Source organism: Oncorhynchus tshawytscha, linkage group LG01 (assembly GCF_018296145.1).
Source record: "Oncorhynchus tshawytscha isolate Ot180627B linkage group LG01, Otsh_v2.0, whole genome shotgun sequence".
NCBI classification, from domain to species: domain Eukaryota; kingdom Metazoa; phylum Chordata; class Actinopteri; order Salmoniformes; family Salmonidae; genus Oncorhynchus; species Oncorhynchus tshawytscha.
In genome coordinates this window covers 29410034-29428265 of record NC_056429.1, presented here as the reverse complement: position 1 = coordinate 29428265, position 18232 = coordinate 29410034, and the positions used below count along the sequence as shown (strand labels likewise).

General features: G+C 46.9%; 3 protein-coding genes across 22 annotated transcripts in view; 1 reads left to right on the top strand and 2 right to left on the bottom strand.

The window, feature by feature from the left end:
• LOC112249003 (protein furry homolog-like) overlaps window positions 1–12331 on the top strand; it is a 95650-nt gene extending 83319 nt beyond the window's left edge. For 15 of the 20 annotated variants that reach the window (XM_042320175.1, XM_042320172.1, XM_042320171.1 and 12 more), the window contains 10 exons: window positions 1415–1743; window positions 1920–1997; window positions 3288–3495; window positions 3586–3735; window positions 4009–4107; window positions 4859–4927; window positions 5838–5855; window positions 8908–9018; window positions 10116–10309; window positions 10431–12331. In XM_042320175.1, the coding sequence (XP_042176109.1) occupies window positions 1415–1743; window positions 1920–1997; window positions 3288–3495; window positions 3586–3735; window positions 4009–4107; window positions 4859–4927; window positions 5838–5855; window positions 8908–9018; window positions 10116–10309; window positions 10431–10674 (1500 nt within the window). In that variant the 3' untranslated portion in view covers window positions 10675–12331. The remainder of the gene's footprint in view (window positions 1–1414; window positions 1744–1919; window positions 1998–3287; window positions 3496–3585; window positions 3736–4008; window positions 4108–4858; window positions 4928–5837; window positions 5856–8907; window positions 9019–10115; window positions 10310–10430) is intronic. The other 5 variants (XM_042320158.1, XM_042320154.1, XM_042320178.1 and 2 more) reach the window with 3 other exon arrangements.
• A 226-nt stretch (window positions 12332–12557) lies between these two features.
• LOC112249012 (zygote arrest protein 1) lies at window positions 12558–14137 on the bottom strand. The gene is made up of 4 exons (XM_024418585.2): window positions 13414–14137; window positions 13163–13255; window positions 12999–13073; window positions 12558–12891 (listed from the first exon to the last, which is right to left on the bottom strand). Exons 1-4 carry the CDS (start codon window positions 14101–14103, stop codon window positions 12748–12750), a joined length of 1002 nt encoding a protein of 333 aa, XP_024274353.1. The 5' UTR covers window positions 14104–14137; the 3' UTR covers window positions 12558–12747.
• A 96-nt stretch (window positions 14138–14233) lies between these two features.
• LOC112249010 (sodium/bile acid cotransporter 4) lies at window positions 14234–17764 on the bottom strand. The gene is made up of 3 exons (XM_024418570.1): window positions 16934–17764; window positions 16255–16465; window positions 14234–15440 (listed from the first exon to the last, which is right to left on the bottom strand). Exons 1-3 carry the CDS (start codon window positions 17479–17481, stop codon window positions 14913–14915), a joined length of 1287 nt encoding a protein of 428 aa, XP_024274338.1. The 5' UTR covers window positions 17482–17764; the 3' UTR covers window positions 14234–14912.
• Window positions 17765–18232: the final 468 nt, after the last annotated feature.

Below are 18232 nucleotides of genomic sequence, written 5' to 3'. Positions count from 1 at the left end.
TGTGTTGATAGTATGCCGCTCTTGTTTGTCCCCGACGACCCCATTCTGAATTGACCATCTCATACACACTGACACAGGATGTACATCTGCGGATTGTGCGAGTGAAACTGAGAGGTGGGATTTTCAACGTGGGCTTTCAGTCAGAGAGAACCCCCCCCAATAATGCGAATAAAGATTCAATGTGAGACCCTACTGTCCCCGCCCCACTGTCCCTGCCCGTACCCATCAGCTCAAGGACATCTCCTCATGATAGGCCCAGCTCTTAGTGTAATGAGCCCCAGATAAAACCATCGATTCTCTTGCTCATCCCCTCCACGACGGCCCGGACGGCCACCCACTCCTAAAAGCTTTCTGTAATGAAGCCATCGTGCCTCGGGGACGCTTTGGCAGCCTGCCACATTCTCCTCTCTGTTCCTTAGACCCTTAAATGGAGGGAAACGAGGCACAGACAGAACACGTCCATTTCAATTACATGTTCTAGACCCCCGCTCCGTGGACGTGTCTTCCATGAACACAGTTGACTTGTAGTGTTTCCTGTCTAATGACGCACACTGTGGTTTAATGCAGGTAACTGCCACCGCAGAGCAGTTTGTCATTGTCAGTCGGGTAACAATGTGGCATTATGTTCAAATGTCACGTTTTATGGTCTTCTGTAGCTAGTCATTTAGTGTGAGCCATAAATCGGTAGTTTATGATCCATCCGTATGGGTTAGAATGCATAGGGCAGGGGAGGACGGCTCATAATAATGAATGGAGGGAATCGTATCAGACACAGGGAAACCAGGTGTTTTGTGGGAGACCATTCCATTTATTCCGTTCCAGCCATTACCATGAGCCCGTCCTCCCCATTTTTTGATTTTTTTTAAGTGACACCCCTGACATGAGTGCAACACTAGATTGATATTGGCCCTATTTCTTTAGCGTGTTCCCTTTCTCTAGAGAGACACCAAGTTATAGTATGAGCTTTTTGAAGTGAACATCAATCTCTTGAATTATGCTGACCGTGACCTCTATTTTCTTGAATGTTATAAAATGAGATTAAGCCAGTAATGTTTTTGTCAGGAATAGATAAAGGTTAAGTAGATCAGTGGTTCCTACCCAGGGTTACTGGGAGCCCTGGGGGTACATGGCCAAGACACAGGGGGATTCTTGAGAAGACCCACCAGACCATAAACTCACTGGGGAAGTGGGGGGGTACTTCAGGGGTACTCCAGGCAGAGCAAAATTCAGTTGATGGTACAATAAGCTAAAGAAACAGTTGGCAACCACTGAAGTAACTCTTAGGGAGACTTTTAGAAGGGCTGTCATGCCAACCAACCGGTTCTGTAAGGTCGCGAGAGAATGTATCTTTGTATAATGATGTAGTGTGTGTGTGTATATCTGACCTCCTGAGCTCCCCTTGCTGGCTGTTTAGGACGGGGTGAGCATGACGGCGGCAGATGAGCTGAGTAGCAGCGTGAGCACGGACACGGGGTTTGGCAGCAGCGCCCCCCCTCTGCCCCCTGAGCTGTGTGACCTCACCGACTCCCACTACGACCTGGACCCGGCCCCCCCTCTCCCACCGGCCATAGACACCCCGCCGGGGTCCCTCTGTGAAGAGAGGGACTCCCTCACAGCCATGCCTCTGCCCCCCATCCTAGACAGCCCCTGTGGCTCTGTGTGTGAGGAGGACGTGACGCTGGCACTGAAGGAGCTTGACGACCGCTGTGAGGAGGAGGAGGCTGACTTCTCCGACATGTCCAGGTAAGTCTACTGACTTTACTGACCAGTATCAGAGGACCTGTATGAGTGGCCATATGTGTGGTGGTTGTGGCCTCTAGTCAGATATCGGTTTGTCGTCAGGTGTATATTGTTGGCGGGTATCATTGATCCCGTCTCTAGATTGTCATCCTGTTTTACATTTGCATACCTGTTTTCAGTTCAGACTTGCATGCGGCGAAGTGGAATCTGGGGGGAGTGAGTCAACAACCAGAGTATTGCTGGCATCAATATCTCAGGTGCCACGTACTGCTGACGTGCCCTTGAGCAAGGCACTTAACCCCTTAACCTGCTCCAGGGGCACTGCTCTGCAGCTGACCATGTGTTGCTCCCAACCTGTTTTGTGTGTGTGTGTGTGTGTGTGTGTGTGTGTGTGTGTGTGGTGGGTCTTCGTATCATGACAGCAAGTATTGTATGTGCGTTCTGTGTTTGCCCAAGTAATTGATCGAGTGGGCGGCTGAGTGTGTCGTGTCGGGGCTGCCTGGCGCCTCTGCGATTTCCCTGGTCTTATGAGCTGCTGTAATTGGTGAGCTCATCTCTGGCTCTTCTCCCACGCGGGCAGGGCTGGTAGTGGGGCTGGGCTGGAGAGGCGGGCAGCTCTCTGAAGGTGGGCCAGCTCTGGCTCCTCTCTTTCCTTTTAATATACACACGCTCATCAAGGTGGACCAACTCCGTCTAGAGGACACTGATCACAGTACAGCCACATACCAACTCTATTCAACTACCAGAGATGTAGAAACCACGTATACACTTCTTGCTTGCTCATTCAGTACACAAGTACTTGAATTAATTTCCCCCATTTCCAAAACTCAGGCAGTTTGATTGATCGCTAGAGGGAATGGCAGTGCTCCTAATGATCCTCCCCCGGAAAACAGAGGGGCTCTGCTGTGTGTGTTTGTGCGCCAACAAGAAAGCTTAACTCGGCAGGAGGTGTTGCGCTGCCTGCTGTGAGATTGGGGCCTTGGTGTGTGTGTGTGTGTGTGTGTGTGTGTCAGATGCTGGGCTCAGATAGAGCTCTGCTCTGCATTCCTGTGTGGTACGGTGCCGTGTGCTAGGCAGGCTAGTGCAGCTAGCAGAGAGACTCAGTGTTACTGTGCTGCAGAGAGAGAGAGACTGTGTTACTGTGCTGCAGAGAGAGAGGGAGAGAGAGAGAGGGAGTTAAGGTGAGGATGAGGACGAAGTCTGTGTCCTCCACAGCGCTCGGCAGCGCAGGCATCAGATACTTCTACTCGGTCTGCTTCGTCAGGCTGTTCGGTCCCACAGGCCTGTGAGTATCCGTGTGTGTGTGGTTGTGTTAAGATGGTAGGAGAGCCATGTATTCTCTTTGCTCTGTAGTAGAGCTCTGCAAAAGAAACACTGCAGCAGAAACAGCTGCAGAGGGAGAGGGGAGGAGGCGAGAGACGGAAGTGTGAGGTTGTTTTGGTTGCAGTCAGAGCGAGGGTGTATGTGTTTGTGCATTCAGAATTGTGTGAATCCTGTGTGTGTGTCAGTGGTACTAAGACAGACCCTGTGTGTTTGTCTGTTCTCAGTCAGGATGAGGGCGATCAAGATGGTTTCTCAGAGGTCCAGGCCTCTCCGCCCCCCTCACCCTTCCTCTCCGCCATCCTGGCAGCTTTCCAGCCTGTTGCCTATGACGACGAGGAGGACGCCTGGCGTTGCCATGTCAACCAGATGTTGTCGGACACGGATGGGTCCTCTGCTGTGTACACCTTCCACGTGTTTTCCCGGCTATTTAAGGTGAAAGCGTGGAATATGTTTAGTTGTATGTTTTGTATATATTCGTGTGTGTTCGCTCTGTTGAATGTGTTATTGTCTTGGTGTCTGCAGAGCACGCAGAGGAAGTTTGGCGACATCACCCACTCGTCAGTGCGTTTCCTAGGAGAGCGGCTGCAGCGAATGGGGAACCAGTTCCTCAGCTCCCTAGAGGTCATGACCTCTCACTCCCAGTGCCCCACGGTGCTGCTGGACGCTGAGACGGTGAGTCTGCGCCTGCTAACTCAGATGACCACTTCCTTAATGTGAAGTTATGTTGCATCATTTCTCTGGTTGGGAACCATGACGAAGCTAACTGTAGCATGCTTGTCGGTAAGATATTTTTAGCGACAGCAGCAGTTGTATAATCAGACGTACTTGTTACGCAGTGCAAATGCACTTGGCCTATACTGCAGAGAGTTGACACACTCATGTGATGTTGTATTGTGTAGTTGGTTGTGTCCTGCAGTTGGTTAACGCGTCTGGTCTGTGTCGTAGTTGGTGTCATGTGGACTGCTGGAGACTCTGAAGTTTAGTGTGCTGGAGTTGCAAGAGCACCTGGACACCTACAACGGCAAGAGAGAGGCGGCTGAGGAGGTGAGCTTTCATCTAACCGTTACACACTCGTCCCTATCTACAGTACTCTGACCTCTAGTTTCCTAAACCCTCAGACCACGCAATCACACATCCTTATTCTATGGTTAATTATCATAGCACATATCTGTCTGCAGACCGGCCCTGCACCAGAACACTGAGTGGCACTTCAATGTCCTCTCATTTATAGTGAGGAAAACCTGAAGGCTCAATGAGCTGTCCGATTACGCCTCATTTCACCTCCGGCCCAGCTCAGGGAGGAAGAGGCTGAGGGAACAGAACCGAGACAATGAGCTGAGTCATAAGGAGATAAATGTCGGCTGTCGCTTGTCGTCGGGTCAGCCATTGAATCACAGGAGGATATGAGTGGATTTGGCGTCCGTTAGCGTCCTCATTGCTAGCGACATCCTCTGCTGACGGGCTAAAAATATTCTCTGGCGCTCCTAAATCAGTTAGAGGGTTGGACAGGAGGAAGGAGAGATGGAGGGGGGGTAAAGAGGACAGATGAGATTGAGAGAGAGGGCTCCAGGATGCAGGGGCGCTAATTGAATGAGACGGGTGCAGTTCCTGGAGGATTGGTCTCCACCCCCCTGCACTGGAACCAACCCTCTTTAATTCGCTAAGTACAGCACTCTTATTAAATCTACCCCCCACCTGACCCCAACGAGTGTGTGCACAAACACACACTCGTCGAAAGAAAAAAGACAATTTCATGACGTATTCTCTCCCTCCCTCCCTCATCCCATTCACACAGTGGCTGGAGAACTGCAGGAAGACGTTTCGTGACAAAGACGGCAACCAACAACCCAACACTCAAGCCCAGGTATGACTAACCCACACGCATCTGAACACAGCAACTTTTAGTCATTCAGAAAATGTGACGACAGTCTGAGTGCCTTTTCTAACACAGTCAAACAGTCGATACGCATGATAACACGCCTGTTTGAGAACAAAAAAATGTTTCAGAGAAAATCTTTACGCGTCAAAGCTAATTCATCTCCCCTCGTCCTCAACACCATATTTTACCATCCCACAAGCTCAGTGATATAATCACTACTGAACTGTCCACTGGTCCTGAAGCCAGTATTACTTCAGCTCATCATAGTAGGTGTAGCTGATCTGAGGACAGCTGAGAACCTCTACCGTGCGGTCTCCTCCTGTCCCCTGATAATGTTTAGTACTCTGACACTGCTGCTGGAGGTTATAGATTTATTGCCTCTTTGCTTGCCGCCCCCCCCTTTCAGGTCAGAGGACATGCTTGGCTGTTAAAAATGAGCTATTACAGACTAAAGCTCTGTTGTACTCTCATCAGCAGAGCGGCACATACTCATTCGCTGCTCTCTTCTACTTAATGCTCTCTTCTCCCCCTCTTGGCTCTTCTCCTCCTCTTGGCTCTCTCTTCTCCCCCTCTTGGCTCTCTCTTCTCCCCCTCTTGGCTCTCTCTGTCTATATCCTGCTCTGTTTTCCATCTCTGTATTTATACACTGCTTTGACTTGAACACACTGAACCTAGACCAGCTAATGTGTGCTGTGTTATCTGAGAACCACTGTTGAGACTAAGCCTCCTCCTGACCTGGGAATGGGCGTTATGATGAAGGGGTTGTTACCCCTCCCCTCCCCGTCTGTCAGGTCACTGTATCAGGGTTGCGATGTGAAGGCTCACTAATTCTTGGTCTTTCTCTCTTCCTGTTTTGTTTGTTTGTTTTTTGTGACCTGCTCACCCTCTTGCTTAGCAAATGGAAAAACTAGCAGTAAGTGGTTCTCTAAGTATTCTAGACTCCAATATAATCATGATGCCCGGACTACACACTGACCATCTCATCCCTCTCCGCGGGTGCCTGCCGCAGTCGTCAACCAACCAAGGCCTGGGCCCTCCCACTCTGACTCCACCTCTCTCTCATATATCTAAATCATTTCCCCAAGCCTACTGTTTCTCATCATTGGCATGTATGCAGATATATGCTCTACTTTTGGCTTCGCCTTGGCTGAATAATCTTGTCAATGTCTTAACCCCTCCCTCATCCCTGCTGATTTACACAGCAGATGTAAAATTGCGCAAATGAAATCATGATTGTGGTAGTTGTCTGCCTGATTTGAGAGGGGGATGTTGCCCTGGGTTACGGGGAGGGGAAGAGGATGGGGAGAGAGCTGTGAAGCCATGTTTAGTCTACCTTCATTTTGCATGCATATTGCATCATTTCCATATCTGTTCAAATTCCCATTCTCTTCAATGTTTCCTGCATTAGAGAGAATGTTTTGATCATTCCAGTAACATATTTGGTCGGCTTAGCTCTGTGGTTGGACGGACCTTATCCATAGGGCTCGTGACAGACAGGTGGTGATGGTCTTTGTATAACCCAGTCCTCCATGGCTAATAATGATGCTGACCTCTGATTGGTTAGTAGCTAGTTAATAGGGCTAGACTGTAACCTAGGCCTCGTCGGTTCTCTTTAGGGCAGGGGTCTCCAACAATTCGATTACAGCCCCCCGATGAGTAGCTCGCCAAACAATTCTGAAAGTACACTGTATATGCAAAAGTATGTGGACACTCCTTCAAATTATTTGATTCGGCTATTTCAGTCACTTCCGTTGCTGACAGGTGTATAACATCAGGCACATCGGCATGCAATCTCCATAGACAAACATTGTCAGTAGAGTGGCATTACTGAAGAGTTCAGTGACTTTCAACGTGGCACCGTCATAGAATGCCACCTTTCCAACAAGTCAGTTCGTCAAATTTCTGTCCTGCTAGAGCTGCCCCGGTCAACTGCTGTTATTGTGAAGTGGAAGCGTCTAGGAGCAACAACGGCTCAGCTGTGAAGTGGTAGGCCACACAAGCTCACAGAACGGGAGTGCTGAAGCGTGTAGTGTGTAAAAAATATATATAATAATTGTGGGTACTCCGTTGCAAACTGCCTCTAGAAGCAACGTCAGCACAATAACGGTTCGTCGGGAGCTTCATGAAATGGGTTTCCATGGCCGAGCATCCGCACACAAGCCTAAGATCACCATGTGCAATGCCAAGCGTTGGCTGGAGTGGTGTAAAGCTCACCGCCATTGGACTCTGGAGCAGTGGAAACGCGTTCTCTGGAGTGATGAATCACGCTTCACCATCTGGCAGGCCAACTGACAAATCGAGGTTTGGCAGATGCCAGGAGAATGGAACCTGCCCAAATGCATAGTGCCATCTGTTAAGTTTGGTGGAGGAGGAATAATGGTCTGGGGCTGTTTTTCATGGTTCAGGCCCCTTAGTTCCAGTGAAGGGAAATGTAAAGCTACAGCACACAGTGACATTCTAGATGATTCTGTGCTTCCAACTTTGTGGCAACAGCATGACAATGCCCCTGTGCACAAAGCGAGGACCATACAGGAATGGCTTGTCTAGACCGGTGTGGAAGAACTTGTCTGGCCTACACAGAGCCTTGACCTCAACCCCATCTAACACCTTTGGGATGAATTGGAATACAGACTGCGAGCCAACGCCTAATCTCCCAACATCAGTGCCCATCCTCACTAATACTCTTGTGGCTGAATGGAAGCAAGTCCCCGCAGCAATGTTCCAACATCTAGTGGAAACCCTTCCCATAAGAGTGAAGGCTGTTATTGGAGCAAAGGGGGGACCAACTCCATATTAATGCCCATGATTTTGGAATGAGCTGTTCAACGAGCAGGTGTCCACATACTTTTGATACATGCAATTTCCATGCGTCCTGCCGCAAACTGTCATAATCAAATCTCACTAGTATCAGACACCGCAAGCTCCCAGCTACTATCTAACCAACGCAACATTGACATTGTTCCACCCCTGGTTAGCTACTATTGGCTTGAAAAGCCAAACCTAACCCTATCTGCCAATCAAGTTCCAGCAATATTGCCCCTTTCTTTGTGGTGCGGGAGTTTGTCTATCACTCCGCGTTTAGCTAGTTGATGTGGCAAGTCTCGTGAGTTGACAAATACTTCCCCCAAAATGTCTCAATTAAATGTTATCTGCAAAGTAGGCTTGTCTGGCATAAGTATATCATGAAGTACTGTATATCATTTGTATCTGTTATTTACAAACATTGTCATGAAATGAGCAGCAGCAGTACAGAACCATCACTAGACTGGCACATTAGAAATCACACCAGATGCGCAAGTAAAGGGCCAGATGCGCAAGTAAAGGGCCAGATGCGCAAGTAAAGGGCCAGATGCGCAAGTAAAGGGCCAGATGCGCAAGTAAAGGGCCAGAGAGCAAGTAAAGGGCCAGATGCGCAAGTAAAGGGGAATTACACTTTTTTTGTTTTTCTTCCAGAACCCCCAAAAAAAAATAATATATATATATATATATATATATATATATATATATATATATATATATATATATATATATATATATATATATATATATATATATATATATATATATATATATATTAATAAAATAAAACTGAAAACATAATTTGGGAAAAATCACAGATTTTATAGGGCCCCCCGTGGAGTTGTTTATACTCCAAAGGTGTATTGACAGAACACCGTGCACTACTTTGTCTTGTACACTAAGGACTCGGGGAAGAGCTGCGGGGGGAGAAGAAAGTGCCTATGTGAAAGCTCAAAATAAGTAGCTTGCAATGTTTAAATATTTTTTTTAAGTAACTCATGGTAGAAAAGGTTGGAGACCCCTGCTGTAGGGACGTCGCTCCGTGCCTTGTTAACCCTTTCATCTCCTCCCCCGTTAGTCTCTAACCCAGGATATCCGTCCGTCTGATCATGTGACCATTATGACCTGGTGTGGCTGGTGTGTTACTGTCTCTGCTCTCTCTGTAGGAGCTGGAGCTGTGTCGCAGGCTCTACAAACTGCACTTCCAGCTGCTGCTGCTCTTCCAGGCCTACTGCAAACTCATCAGTCATGTGGACACCATCAAGAGAGAGGCAGAGGTAAGACAGAGCAAGGGGTTTGTCCCCAAACACTTTACTCAACAGGGCCTGTGTGGTGGGACACTCCATGTGGGTGGTACAGAAGGGCAGCATGAATACAGTTCTAGGCTGTGTTAATAGGGGTTAGTTGTCATTTATTTACATGCCAAAAAGAAACCTCGCTCGTCACCCACTCAAGCAGACTTGTAGTGTTTCACGTCACACGCAACATTGTGTGTGCTAGGTCAACACAGAGAGGGTGTGTTCGTTGATTTCCCTTCCCCAATGAGCTCTTTAGTTGTACTTCAGGTTGGTTTCAGGAAAGCTTGAGACATTGAGGCCCCCTGCATTTTCCCACATCTTCCCTGAAAGGAAAACAAGCAGTGACAACGCACACGCTCAATTAAACTTACTTGCTTCCAGTGTATATACACTGAGTGTACAAAATATTAGGAACACCCGCTCTTTCCATGGCAGACTGACCAGGTAAATTCAAGTTAAAGCTATGATCTCTTATTGATGTCACTTTGTAAATCCACTCCAATCAGTGTAGATGAAGGGGGTGAGTCTGGTTGGTTAAAGAAGGATTTTTATGCCTTGAGACATGGATTGTGTGTGCCTGCCATTCAGTGGGTGAATGGGCAAGCTTATGCTTTTTGGAATGAAAGATACTGTAACAGCAAAAGTCGATCTGTAAAGTCATGAGCCGCTTTTGTAGATGACAATGTACAAATGTGCCCCGGAGAAAAGATATAAACATTCTCCAAGATACCTCCACGTATATGCTCTTTCTCTCACGCGCTCGCACACAATTTTGCCGACCAGACATACAAGCACTCAGACATAGGGACTGAGAGAGTGCCTGACTGTCACTATCTAGTGGTTCTGCCGCTGTCTAGCCCTGCTGTCTTATGGCTTTTTACTGGAGATAAATCTCATTAAATCCCCTGAATAAGAGTGAATCATTTCTCACATGGAGAGATGAGGTCAGATATTTCAATTAATCACATCAATACTAATTGCATTGCTTCATTGACTTTCTAGACAAGTCTTGCACGTGCCCAAATACACGTGAGATTATCTCTGTGGTTATCTGACCTTTTTTGCGTGTCTCCAAGGTGACCAACATGTCAGAAGAGCTGGCCATCCTTGAGAGCTGTTTGAAGCAGGTGGAGTCGGGGGTTGATGGACAGGAGGATGTGGGCGTGTCGGATGCCTCCCAGACCAGTACGGAGACAGCCATCCAATCACTGATTGAGACCCTGAGAGCCAGAGACTTCGGCTCTGCCCTCACACAGGTCAAAACCTTCAGGTAAAGAAACAAAGGTCTACATCTTTTCTACCCTACACCTATTCCTCGATGTATAGACTACACAGGCATGCGTCTTGTCTTCTGTCCTGATGCTCTCTTCCTCCTCCCTCTCCTTCACTAGGTCTCTGTGGCCTAACGACATCTTTGGGAACGAGTCAGACGATGCGGTCCAGACACTCCTGCACATCTACTTCCGTCACCAGACGCTGGGCCAGACAGGCTGCCTGGCCGTGGTGGGGCCCAGCAGGGACCTGTCCCAGGCCAGCGGGCGCCTCATGGAGCTCAACCTGCAAATCAGAGAGGCTCTGAGCCAGGCCCAAACCTGCCAGGCCCCCCAGACCACAGTGGTCAGCACTGGACTGTGAGCCATCAGGCCCAAAGACTGGACTGGACTAGTCTAGACTGGACTGCAGTAGACCTCTCCTGTATGACTCACAGCTTCCATCTGCTCTGGAGGCTGGGGAGACAGTGACGTGTGTTTGGGGAGGACAGAAGAGACTCCACCTAATAAGGGCTAAAGGATGTGTGGGAATAGCTGTGACTCATATTAATATATATTACATATATAAAATACTTTAAAAGCTCGTATCTGTTTTCCCAGAATAAGCCACCTTGCCAAATTCAGCTGCAATAAGTTGGGGTATTATGTGACTGGTGAAGACTGGCCCAGGAGCGAGAAGTAGGAAGGAGACAATGGGGATGATGATGCTAAACTGGAAGCGTTTTGGCGGAAATTACCTGATGGGTCCCCCATATTGGCCAGTTGCCTCCTCAGCCCCAGTCAGGAGACTGGTTGGGGTTTGAGGTTCGGTCAGGGAGATGTGGTGTTCTTGTAGCAGAGAAGTTGGAGCATGGGCGCCTTGGGAGTCGGTCCGGAAGGAAACCGGATGGCTTTGTGAGAGGACAGGGCAGTCCTTGTCAAGATTCATAAACAAACACAAAAACAAAGAAAAAAAGTTTTCAAAAGCATGCTTGAAAGAGAGAAGCACTGCAATAATATTTTTTGAGAAATGTACTATTTTTTATTAGAGCTAACATCCTAGGTTGTAAATGTTATGGTATTTAACATGTAATTGTAATCCTAGGGGAGCTATGTCCCCCTTCCCTTAGGGACTGGAAAAAGATAAATTGATCTGTTTATTCACCTGCGTTGGAGCCTAGCATCATCTTCAGCAGGTCTTCTAATGAAACTCACTCTGTAACCAAATAAGTAGCTACCTGTAGAGACTTTAGGCTGTGTGGTATATATTCTTGTATACACAAATGCATACAATTGCACAGAAGTGCAGACTGGCTACAACTCATTATGTAAACATCTAACTTATTTTACTCTGTATATATTTTAGAAAATGTAAAACCAGTATTTTCCCCTTGTACTTTTGTTGCACTGTTAATCCGAATAGGATGTATGAAGCTGATGTGAGAAAGATAGCTGATATTGAGTCACTAATGACCCATTCCACTATTATAATCCTGTCACACGAACTTTAACATTTCCCAAAGATTGGCCTGCCTGGTGGGGATTGTGGGTCAGAGTAAATTGGAACTGGTTAAAGGCGCTAGCTAGCATAGATTCTGCTTCCTGTTGGGCTGCCACAGCCCAACCAAGCCCAGTCCTATGCATTCCTTCTCTCCACTGTGATCTCCATGTTGGCCCTGGAACAGGCTCCTCTAAAAAGACAGGAGGGGAAACAGGCCTGTGTTTATCCATGTTGGCTGCGCACAGCTGCACTGATGGTGTGCCACGGCCCTGTGTTCTGAGGGGAAACTGCCATTAAGGCTCTGCTTATGCTTCTGAAAAGGCACTGCTTGATGTCAAAGTGTAGCAGGAAACTTGTCATGGCACATTGTAAACGATCACTGTACTCATTCCTCACAGAACTTGTCTGTTGCATTTGAATGCTGATCTTATTTAACAGATTTTCCTGGAAAATTGTTTTTAATTGTAGGGATGCATTACCAATATACTTTGTCATCTCACATACCAAGCCTTCTCTCTGGATAAATAAAAACTTGACCATATGAACGTTTCAGACTATTGTTATTTAAAGGCCCATTGCAGACAGTTTTGACTTTTCAATGGAAATAACATTAAGAACGAGACCAGACAGTCCTAGCAAAATTACATCTGCATTGAGCTCCAGTAACCTCAATGAATGGCTAGTCAGGTCATGTGCATAGTGATTAGCGTCTGAACCACTGACAAGCCATGCTAGACAGGGAGAGAAAAATGCCAGAGAATGTAGACTGCTGAGTATTGCCACTTTATTTCACATTCAGAAGTGTTTTCCTGCAATCACTATCATAATGAAAATAAAGGCATAACAGAAAATAATGAAATCCAAAAGTATTCTCCTCCAGCCCAGAGCCTCTAAATGTGCACAGGGGCTTCTCTGGGCTACAGGACTTATATGTGACAGTTCATGTGCAGGTTCCTGCTAGATGATGTATTTGAAACTGAAGGTGCGGTCACAGGAGAGCCGCTTGCCCTTACACCTGCCACACAGATCCTGTCTGTGGGGGCGTTTGGGGTCAATGTGGCGAGGGGTCACTTCGCACACGCAGCGCGACTTGTTGCAAGTCTGTGGAGACAGAGGACATGGTTAAGTGGAGGACCCAAGTTTAGTGTCAAGTCATGATTTGTCAGTTTAACAATGCACAGTATAGTACAGAAGCCTAGATCCTTAACCTGGCAGGTGATGTCCTCGACCCGGTAAGGATTGAAGGACTTCTGGCACGTTCTACAGAACTGCTTGAAGTAGACCTGAAACGGAGACAGCACTTGATAAGAGGCACTACCAGAGTAGCAGCAGTAGTCATACGCCAGGGATTGAATGGACCAGTTTACTATACCTTGCTCGTTCCTTGGACGCACCAAACATATGCGCTCTCCCAACGCAGGTTGCAGTCTCTGCAGTGATAATACCCATACTTCTGCTCCAGAAACTAGGAAGGCATCGAGTCTAGTCAGAATGCGAATTACATAGCGCATCTTGGTCTAGACGGCCACTACACAGCCACCTTTACAATTACTCACTTGTCAAATGTTTATTTTGAGTCTTTCAGACTGGCCGACTAAACTACTGGCAGTGTTTGGGGCTCACCTGAAACCTCACGCGGGTCTTGACTTCCGATCCATCCTGATCGGCTTTGACATCCTCGGTCGTAACTGACCGGTCAGTCTTCTTACTAGTTTTTTTACCTGGCCCAGTCTTTTCGTCCTTTGCCTTTACTGTTCTGTCATCTGCAGACTTTTCGCCTTTATTCTTTTTCCCGGGCTTCACGGTTTCAGGTGGGTCACCGGTCTGTGCTTCACTCGGTCCCCCTTTGTCGTCTTCTAGAAAATATGCAAGTCTCCTAGAAGCGACAGGCGAGTAGACGGCCAGTGTGCGAGGGTAGAGCACGCCTCCCACGGAGCTGCCTGGACTACCCGCAGGGCTACCGGGTGCCTGGGCCTCCTGTTTCCTCTTGCGCAAAGCGTCTCGCTTTCCGGTCATGAGAGTCCTTGGGCCGAGGGAGCACTGCACGGAAACATCCATCTTCGGGTTGACCTGCACAGCGACATCTTTGGTATTTGCTTTCCGTAGCCTCGGTGTAAGATTGGGGTTTATTTGAGACAAGATGGATTTAAGTTGCGCGCGCTGGTGGTTATCAAAATAGTCCTCTGTAGCCACATAGTTGGCCAAATAATTGTTTCTCCAGCCCGCACCTTTTGGTTTGGGATACCTGCCAGAATAAGGGTTGTAAGATGAATAGAAATAACTGTCGATCGACTCGTCTACATATGTAGCCATTTTTTCTCAGCCAACTTGGGTTATTTGGTTTACCGATTTAAATAGATTGACGAGACACGATTTCATTAATTGTACGCAGGTGTGGCAGTCCTCCTAAATTGGCCTCCAAGACCAATCCGCAAATATAACGGAACTCCGCAAGATTACAGAATGCAGAAGTGTCAGTAGATATTTTATTTTTCCTATATCATATATATTTTAATATACATTGATAAACATATACACAATTGTATATTTTACAGACGGGTTGTCATCGTACATATATGGTGATATGGAGTAGTTAGGTTTTGTTGAAGAATTGTACTGCATGATTTTTCTTCTTGACCTGAAACTATAGGCACCAAAACATGTACCCTTCGACTTGAATACTTGCTTTGAATGCAAAACAATCATTGACAATGTTAGCTATGTAGCTCATGATCATGTTTGACTTTACAAGCAAGTGAGATGATACATTGGTTAAACCGCTGTTGTCCTGCATCAGTGATGCGAGAGTGGATTAATATGTTTTATGAAATCCATTTTCACAGCCATTTTGATTCATACACAAGATGTTGAAGTAAGCTCAGATATGCTTTTTTACTTCTATGAACCTGTTCATAATTGTTTTTATGGTCTTATGAATTGCTTCAAATATATTTTGTATCATTCTCTCACTTCATAAATAGTTGCAGTCTTCTGTCCTGTCATGAGACACACCCATAGAGTTTCTGCCCTGCGGGATTTGTTTTGATAGTGACGTCATGGGCGGACCTGAATGTCTTTATGCGCCACTCCGCCCATGATGGGCCATCGTCGTCTCATGCGCACTAAACAGGAGTAGAGTCCGGACAAGGCTCCAGCATGATGAGATTTGGGTCACTGGTGGTGACCGCCCCGTAAGAAGTGTCAAAACCCATATCCTCGTCTTCAAACCTATTATATCCAATATCTCTGTTGTCCCCTGGTGGGATTGTGTCTGGTTTGTGTAGAACCTCTTTCCTGTACATCCGGTAGGCCAGGATGATGATGCCGGCCTCGGCGGCCTGGAAGAGGGCGTAGAGCAGAGGGAACATATACATGCCCCCCATCAGCTGTGGTGGAAAGGCCATCTTCAGGATGGCTGTGCAGAGCTGCACGTTCTGGCACCCGGTCTCCAGGGACACAGTCCTGCGGATGTTGGGCGGGAGATCGAAGAGGGTGGCCAGGCCGTAGCCTGCAGCGTAGCCACAGGCAGGCATCAGGACAGCCACCACATAGACAGACGGAGGGATGGTGGCCAGCAGCTCTGGCCCCAACATGGCCCCCGTCATGATGAACAGCATCACCAGGGTCACCAGCAGAGACCACAGAGACAACTGGGGAAACAAACAGCACGGAATCAACACAGGTTTTATGACATCGACATTCTCTACATCCAGGTTGTTTTAGAAGGGTAGAGGGAAGAAACAATGGACGCATTTTCAGGATATTCAAACAGAACCAGTATTATTAAGGAGCAAGGCAAAGCCACAAGTGAGCGAGGTTCACTTGAATGGATGTTGTTTCTTGCATCCTTTCCCCTCTGTGGATCTATCATCCAGTTCTATGACTCTGTCACACATCTCGTGCCCCTCCCTCTCCTGTCTGAGCTGCCTTTAGATACATTCATCTGAAAGGGAGGGGCAGAGGGGCTCTCCCTGACAGTACTCTGCCTCTGATGTCACTGTGCAATGTGGGCAGGCTTTGTCGGCACTAAGAGCTAGACATAAAAAATGACTCAATGGGTACAATGTCACACTAGTGATTATAAACTCAAAATATCCACAATTGACTTTTACAAAAATGTTGATTTATTTTACTAGCAAAACTACCCTGTTTAATCATAAAATGTACTATTTTAGTCTTGTATGTCATTCTTAATGTGACAATTAGAATCAGGAAGTAATTGAGGTAATCTTACATTTGTATTCTTTATATAGTACCTAGGTCTAATACATTTTATTGATGAATTTCGTGTAATATCATATTTCTAAACTAAACTATAAAAAGGAAAAGGGCAGAGGAATATTAACAAACCAGCTTTTCACTGTCTGTCTAAAGTATGTGCCAAGTGCTCTCAATCTCACAATGAACCAGTCATCTCCAAACCTTCCTCTATACTGGACCGTTATTTGAGGCTGCCCTGTATACCTTTAAAACGATGTCTGCCGCCCGGTTGTAACGGTACCGGAGCACGACCCCCAGGCCAATTGGGATGAGAGTGCTACAGAGGGTGAGGATGATCGCGCCGAACGGCATCAGGTTGACCACCGGGGTGTTGATCCAGGCGCGGCTATATATCCACAGACATAGAGGCATCAGAACCAGCGCTAGGACCGTGGAGGAAATGGTCATGATGATGCTGAAAAGAGAAAGACAAAAGTGAATCACACCATCACATTAACTTTATTCGAGTCCCCAAAAGCAGAGTGACCAGTACATTAATATTACTTTTTAGAATGGTGGACGAATATTAAGTGATGGGTCCTCAAATAACGGCATCATGTTCTGTTTAATAAATTAAAATGTGTTCAAATCTATCTTTTTTGAAAATCTGGACCACAAGTCCCAACAGTATGCTATGCTGGAGATACGACTGTGCGTAAAATTCCATTTTAATTGTCATGCGTAAAATCCAAGTAATAGCCTACGTGTGCCTAAACTTCGAGTTATAGGCATCGTGAATAAAGTGCAATATCAGACAATATATCAATGAATATAGGTTTAGGTTTCCATTCATCCAAGTAGGCTATAAATTGAGATCATTTTATTTGCGTTTTATAGTCCACTTGGAAAGGTGGGAGATAGTTGTATTCGTTCCTTTAGTTACCTCAGATTCATCTCCCCGTTCACTAATAACGACATGATGTTGGATAGGTTTCCTCCTGGACAGCAGCCACACAGTAGCACGGCCATAGCCGCCACATCGTCGAGAGAGAATGCCAAAGCAAGCAGGAAGGCGACCAGGGGCATGATAACAAACTGGCACACTAGCGCCAGCAGAACCCCGATGGGTCTGCGGATATGTTCCCCAAGCTGACTCACATCTACCGTACACCCTAGGCCCAGCATGGTGAAGCACAAGACAATCCCTACAAACACATTGATTCCGTGACTTAGCGGGGAATCCCAAAAAGCAACCACCAAGTGAGCAGATTCCGTCGGTGGCAGCTTAGCCCGAAGCCCAGCAGCAAACGCAGTCCTTAGAGTGTTGACTGTCAGAGATACCGGGTCGTTCGTTACGCGTAATTTTGTCATGGCGAGCTCATCTATGAACCCTTCGTAGAGTCGGGAGATGGTGTCATTCATGGTGAAGTTGAGGAATTCTGTTAGGCCAGCAGTTGGAACATCAGTGACCACCACGCTTGAGTTCTCCATCGCCTTACCAGGGTACAGATGCTCTCCACAGTCGGTGTCCACCTGAAGGTGTCAGTGCGTAAACTGTGGTCCCCTAGCGGTGCATCGTCATTGCGCGCTGTCACCAATGACAGAGGAATAAACTCGAGGCTCAAAGGGTTAGAGAATGCGGTGCATCAGAGCATTTCTCCGTTTTAAACACAGACCATGAGACCCACATAGTGACGTTTGGGGCCACGGATTGGCTCACAGCTGACACGCGCGCCAGCATTCCAGAAAGACGCAAGTTGCTCAAGGCGGGGAGTCTGCTCATCATCTCTGGAGAATTCATATCAGGGGTGATGGGCTCGATCACCCCTGCAGTCTTTTATCTTGAGCTCGTGCACAGAAGAAAACGCCTTTATTCATCGCATTGGAAAATTTATATCACTCACAGTTTTCTCAAATGTGTTATAGTATATTAAAATATGTATCGGGTTGGAACACCTAATTTGGGTAATATTACTTTCGAACAATACATCCATATTTTGAATAAGTGCCTGGCTGTAGTTTACTGTGACAAGCGCACAGTTCTAATGACTTGAAATGTTTAGGTTGAGTAGGCAAACAGGGAAACTGGGATGCTCTTTATATACATTCATTAACCGCGGGCACGTTTCTTTTCTTCTCTGTGCTATTTCTATCTTTCATGAATTGGATTGACAGTTTTGAATTAATCACCATAAACCTGCGACGTCTCACAGAGTTATTTGTAGGCGTTATCTCACAGATC